The 7,165-nt window shown below is 32.7% G+C and overlaps 1 protein-coding gene across 1 annotated transcript; it reads right to left on the bottom strand.

The window, feature by feature from the left end:
- Nucleotides 1-917: 917 nt before the first annotated feature.
- Nucleotides 918-2,758, bottom strand: LOC130470743 (FCS-Like Zinc finger 10-like). The gene is made up of 2 exons (XM_056841264.1): nt 1,963-2,758; nt 918-1,420 (listed from the first exon to the last, which is right to left on the bottom strand). Exons 1-2 carry the CDS (start codon nt 2,268-2,270, stop codon nt 1,273-1,275), a joined length of 456 nt encoding a protein of 151 aa, XP_056697242.1. The 5' UTR covers nt 2,271-2,758; the 3' UTR covers nt 918-1,272.
- Between the last annotated feature and the right edge of the window lie 4,407 nt (nt 2,759-7,165).

Raw genomic sequence — 7,165 nt, 5'->3', positions numbered from 1 at the left:
AATGTAGTTGGTGCAAAGATGTTTTGTAAGTGAAGCTAAAAACAGAAATGCTTCTCACTTTGGTATTTTGTGCAGATTATGCAACATCAATTATTTATGAAATGTGAATTTGTTTCTCATTACTTGTGTTTACTTCGTGATTACAAACAGTAAAATTACAAACATCAATATCCCCATTTGTATTACAACTTTGACTACTTTTTGTTGTTGTTTTAGCTTCTTCTTCATTTGCTTCAATTCTTCTTGCATCTTACTGTTTCGCCTGTTTTCAATACTTTCTCATTCGTCTAAGCTTCCCCCGCATTGTCCTTCGTGTTGTTGCCCCTTGTTTTTTTGCTCAACTACTCCCTTTCACCATCTCAGATTGTTTCAAGGATCACACTTGTAGTACAACCTTTGTGGATTGAGTGTTGTATTAGAGCTTCGAATGAGAAATTTCCTACCACAATAACAAAATTTGGTAGGTACTCTAATATATATGTGGACTCATTGGGTGTGGATGATGATTTTGAAAGAAAACTCATGACAAAAATCTTATGAAATTAGCAAAGCAAATCAAAATAACATCTAACTTACAAGAACCATTCAGCAAAGGGGCTTTTATAGTCGACCGTGACCAACAACTACCTTTCAAACACAAAAACTAGTCGCTGAAACATCAAAATAGCTATATTTAAGTTTGGGGCATTTGGTGAAAAAAGTTTCACAATAGGGGCATTTGGTGAAATAAGTTTCAGAATAGGGGCATTTGGGTGAATTGAAAACTTGGCTAACGGCAGACTAACGGTCCGCTATTAGTAAGGGTATGTTGGGTATTTGTACGAATTGTGAGGGGTATTTTATGAATTATTGAAACTTGATGGGCGTTTGGTGAATTATGGAAAAACTCGAGGGCATTTCATGAAATATCCGTAAAATTAAGCACGGACGAAGTACTTTATTAAGCATATATAGTGCTTAAAACAAATTCCTTAAATTAAGCATCATGTTTGTGTATAAAGAGAAATCTACACCCTAACTCATTGGTGCTAGCTCGACGAATTATGGTTCTTGTATTCTTGAATATAATTCCGGCCGGCCTGGTGACGGGTGGCCTAAAACTCAAAATGCCGGTTAATTCGCACAAATCAGATACATGGATCTAACTGCAGTTACATGCTATCTAATTAAGCTAGAGCTAGAATAGTAGACTATAAAACTATAAAAGACAAGACCTCGACTACATAATTCTAAACCTTTGTACTACATGCATCACTTTCAAAATATATATAGCTACTTTCCTAGACGCCTTAGTTTGGTAACATCGTAATTCTTGAATGCTTCACTGACTGTGGAATCCAAACAATCACCTTTTTGTTTCTCCACGGCTGCAGTTATGTATTTACTCCGGCAATCTTGACTGCAAAACGCCTCTAAGTTCCTGCATTATCACAAACGTAACGATTCTTCTGATTAGTTATATTATATACTCAGTCTCAGTCTCAGTCTCAGTCTCAGTCTCAGTCTCAGGATTAATTACGTTCCTGTAATGTTACTAATTAATTAAGTAATATACTGAATCAAAGAACATAAATCAAAAGAGATATCCATGTCCAAATAATTGATTGTAGCACAAAATTAAGGCTGGGTCACACGCACATAATGACATAAGCGTTTCAGATCAGCCATTCCAAGGACGGCCTATTCCGCATAGGGCACATAACTTTCCCTAGGCACAATTCAATTGCTCAAATAATAATAGTTATACTTTCAAAATCTTTATAAATTCCCTATCAATTACTTACTGAACAGATTTCAAAGTAATTAAGAAAACACATCATATTCTTCATATCGATCCGATCAGAGAATTAAAGTTATGTACAATAACGTCACCAATCGGATAGGTTAAGGATGAATCTAATGTTTAATTTAAAAAAACAGTAGATGCAGGTATAAAAGGAAATTGATATATAGAATTATTACCTGTACATGAAAATATCGTCATCATCAGCAATCTTCTTCTGACAACACAAACACGACTTCAGAAATCCACCAAGTGAAACAAAATCAACTTTATTGTAATTCTCTAAGCACTTCTCAGCAGACACAACTGTAGAAGACTTAACCTTATTGCTTAACCATTTGTTGGTATTAGCCGATAATTTTAGAGCCGCAATACTAGTAGTGATTAGTAGAGGTGAACTTGGTGATCTAATTGGTCGTCTCATCGAATCGATGTCGGGATCGTATTTTGAACGATGTGACCTTGTGGGGAAGATTGAATCCTCCATGCCTGGTGAATGGTGATGCACCAATTACAGAATATATATGATTTCAAGTGGGAGAAAGAATTTGTTACAAAACAAGGGATGTAGTAGTGTAGTACTCCGTACGTTAGTTTAGGGTTTGTTTTTACTCTTGTCTCATCGTATATTATATTTTATAATAGGGTGTTAACTGTTAAGGAACTGTTTGCTTGTAGGATTAGGAGATTGTGTTTCCTTTTTTTATTATTATTTTATTTTTCAGGGATTTTTGTTTGCTAGTAGGTGATTTTCTAACCTCGTTTTTTCTATTATTGATTTTTGCTGATTTTATTTCCTTCATTCTTCCCCTTTTTTTTTTAAAGTATATTTTCTTTTTACCTTATTAAAGTATATTCTACGAAATACAAACAGACTTCTTATAGATTATAAATCATAATAAGGCGTATAGCCGTACGTGGGTGATTTTCTACTTTACTTTTTGTAAGAACTTACTCATTTAACTTTGAAATTTATCTCATTGCTGATTTTTTGGGAATATTATTTTTGGTAAGTGAAAATTAATATGTATATATTCACTAAAAGAGACAAAATCAATGCGGTGATAACAAATGTCACTCTAGGATTCACCTATCTTTTAATATAAATCATTAAACTTAAAATAAAATAAATAATATATTTCATAGATTTTTCACCTAAAACATTCTAATTACTTACGGTAATAAATCAATTACACTACGAAATACTTATTTACTTATGCAATAAATTTTTTAATTTAAATATACAACTTAAAAAACATGTTGAAATATATTGTGTACTCCCTCTGTTCCATATTGTTCATCACTTTTCCATTATTCGCGGTCTCCAATGCACTACTTTGACCGTTAATAATTTTAATTTCGTATGAGTAAAAATTATAAAAAATTGATATGTAGAAAATTTATATTGAAAAGAATCCAATGATATACCACAAGTTACCATTTATACTCTTAATCATACTATTAATTACGGTCAAAGTTTTTAAACTTTGACCATATAAATAGTAAACATGAGGAACATTATGGAACGGAGGGAGTATACATTAAGACCGTTGTCTAAAAAAATTATGCTAAGAATCTACTTCAATATCACAATATTTACAATATGATAATAATCTGTTTAAAATAAAAATAAAAATATTTTAACAAGGTTGTCTAAAATACTTTTTTATTTTAAAATTTTAAACATCTTTTAGAATGTATTAAAATATTTAACTTAAATTTACTAATGATTAATTGTTTGTATGTATTGACAATTTTATTTAAAATATGTGTCTTTTATTGACTGCGGATATGTATAACGAATATTTACTTTAATTTTTGCTTTAGTATTTGAAGTAGTATTTATCAAGGTTGTGTAAAACATGCTTATTGAAAAAAATAAATTTGTTTAATAAATTTGTATATTTTTTTTCTCGAATTTATTATTTCTACTTATCCTTTTATTTAATGGTTCCTTAATCTTTTAAATGAAAAACAATTGTAAGAGTTTATAGTTTCAATTTATATTATTAGTTTATTTATCTTTGATCATTTGACGGGTAATATTTTTTTTCTTTATTTTACATTGTAATCTAATGAAAAATCTTTGCGCAGTATTTTGGATAACAAAAATCAATGTGGACCTACGTCGCTCTCTGATTTTCCTATCTTATACTTGATTCTATAAAAAAAAATCCACTATCTCCCAGCATACATTTTTTTGTTAAATTAAAAATATATAAAACTCAGTGAAAAGACTATTGCAACGGTATTGCAATGATTAAATTTGGACGGAGATAATACATATTATAATATTTTGTTTATTTACTCAATTATTCTAATAAGACACTGGAATCGTTGAAGAATCTATAGTAGAAATTTAAAATTCAAAACTTTCTTGCAAAGGAAAAAAATGTTAGTTTAGGGGTGGGTTTGAGGCGAGTGTGGATACTCTTGTCGGTGATAGTTCGAGGGTGATTTTTATTTTTTACTCGTTGATAAGGAGATTAGAAGGGGTGAGTATATTTCCTATCGTGACGAGTATATGGATGATAATTTTAGACGGGGGTGGAGACCCCGACCAACCTCAAAGTCATGAATAACTGAATAAGGTAAAAAGTAGAGTAGGGGTTAAGTGATCGGGTAATGATGTAAATATTAAATAATTAAGTAGGTATGACTGTCGAAGCGAAGGGTGGATGAGAATAACACAATGATTGACACATGTGATGAATAGATGAAAATAATTTTACTTATGTACCCTTATTTTTTTTTTTTAAAATAAATAAGACACTGAATGGGGCAATAACAAATTTATACATCATTGGTTTTAATTAGGGGAATATCTATAAGGTATATGTGTCAATTTATAGTGTAATCAGAAAACCAAATTGTGAATAGAGTTTTAAAATTCAAAACTCTGTTACCAAAAAATAATCTTGGATCCAACCGTCTAGGGCCAGGTTTGACACATTTGACGAGTGGGGATGAAAATAATTTTGTCTATGTACCCTTATTTGATTTCTTTTTTTTTAATAAATAAGACACGAATGGACAAATAACAAATTTATCTATCATTAGTTTTAATTAGGAGAATATCTATTAGCTATATATGTCCAAAGTATAATCTAATTACACAACTAAATTATCAAATACTCTAAAATAGAGTTTTAAAATTAAAAACTCTCTTACCAGAAAATAACGTCGGACCCAACCGTTAAAGGCTAGGTTTGATGAAGGAAATAATGCCCTTGGTCCAAGTATGCATTCTATGTCTAATAAGTGCGGTTCAGTATTAATTAACAAGTTAATAATTCAGTGAGATCAAGTGAGCTGAATGCCTAGCTAGAGGCCGCTTCAGTTCAAGTGGAATTAATGATATTAATCCACAGCTTACTCTTGACTGAACCCGTAGGGTCACACAAATAGTACGTAAACGGATCAAGTATTTAAAGGCATTAAATACTCTATCTATGGATATTCGGAATCGACGGATCTTGGTTTCAGTGGGAGCTGAGATCGTCACAAGCAAGAAATGAATACTCCGGAAACGATGATATTGCCGGAAACGGAAATATGGATCGTATCAGAAATATAAATATTATCCAAGTCGTAGATTTTGCCGGAAACGGAAACATGGTACGTATCGGAAAATATTATCGGAAATGGAAATATTGCCGGAATCGGAAATATTGCCGGAAACGGAAATATTGTCAGAATCGGAAATATTATCGGAATCGGAAAATAATTCCGGAAACGGAAATATTAAATATTTGTTCGAAACGGAAATTAATTCCGGAATCGGAAATATTAAATATTGTTCGTATCGGAAATGAATTCCGGAACCGGGAATTTAATCGGAAGCGTATCGTACGAATAAGCATCGGACGAGGCCTGCCGGACGAGGGCCCAGCACGAAGCCAGGCCATCGCCCAGCAAGCCAAGCGCGCCACACGAACAGCCAAGGCCACGCCAAGGCCACGCCAGGCCCAGCGCAAGGCCAGGCCCAGCAGGCCATGGCAGCGCGCGCAGCGCGCGCAGCAATGGGCTGCGAGCTGTGCTGCTGCTCGCGTGGGCTTGCGGCTCGCGTGGGCCGAGCGGCCGTGTGGGCTGTGCGCGGGCATGGCCTGCACGTTCGTGGGTCATGCTCGTGTAGAGTTTGTGTTCACATACGAAACCTAAATTGTATAGGATTTGTTTGATGATTAAATTCCTAATCCTAAAAGGATAAAATTAATTAGTTAGAGTCCTACTAGGATTCTAGTTTAACTAATTAGTATCCTAATAGGATTCCAGTTCCTTTTCCATACCTCTATAAATAAGGGCCTAGGGTCATTATTTGCAGGAACGATTGAAGTATTCAAAGGGTAAGTTTTTGAAAGAAAAATCAGCCATACACTTGCAAACACATAGCCGAAATTCCTAGTAACCTTAAGGGCGATTCTAGTTGGTCTAACTTGAGGCGGATCCGGACGTACTGTGGACTATCTACGGAGGGACGACATTTGGAGTCCTAAAGACTTGTTCTTGTTCAGTTCGGGCGCAGCTAGGGAAGGCACGCAACAAAGAGTATGCTTCTAAACTATGCTATATGATTATGTGTAAATAATATGTATTCCTGGCTTAATGGTTGTTTCCGCATGATTTATGAATTGTCATATGTATCATAACCTAACAGTGGTATCACGAGCCTCTTATTATTTTCATAATCTAAATTGCATGAACATGGTTAAATATTACAAATTTGCAAGAATTAAAAGGGGTGATTAATTTTCGTAATTGTTAATTAATTGCAAATTGCGTTTATTTAATTATACGTACGCAGTTTTTCGGCAGTTTCTTCGTTACTCATCCAAATCGAGTGATTTTTGTGTCAATTCCGCATGTAAAAGGCATTCTAAAATTTTGACAAAAATATTGTTTTTCGGCCGAACCCAGAATTCTCAAATTCGAAGCCTAACTATGACTTTTCGGAGGTTTTAGTTTTTCGAATGCAAAATTTCGTAAATTTAAGATGTTAAATTAAATATTTGCGATTCTTGTTGATAAATCTTGAATTTTTGATTGACCTACTGTATATGTTTAACAAGTTTGAATGCTTAGCCTTGTTAATTATGCAATCTAATTTGTAATTATGATTAATTTGTTGAAAATTGGAATAATTTAGAATTAATTTGATTTTCATAATTAGTTATAATTTAATTAGATACCTATATATGATTAAAAACCACCATAAAAATTGTAAATTTTTGTTAAATTTTAAATTTTTATGACCTAGACTTGAATCCATGTTAATCGGAAATCAATTAAATAATAAATTTTCGATTTTTCGCCCTAAAATTATGAAATTAATATTATTTATTAATTTGTCATTAATTTTGAATATAAAATTTTAATTTTTAT

The sequence above is a fragment of the Spinacia oleracea genome, chromosome 3 (genome assembly GCF_020520425.1).
Source record: "Spinacia oleracea cultivar Varoflay chromosome 3, BTI_SOV_V1, whole genome shotgun sequence".
In the NCBI taxonomy this organism is placed as follows: Eukaryota; Viridiplantae; Streptophyta; class Magnoliopsida; order Caryophyllales; family Amaranthaceae; genus Spinacia; species Spinacia oleracea.
This window is presented reverse-complemented; position numbering and strand designations above follow the sequence as displayed.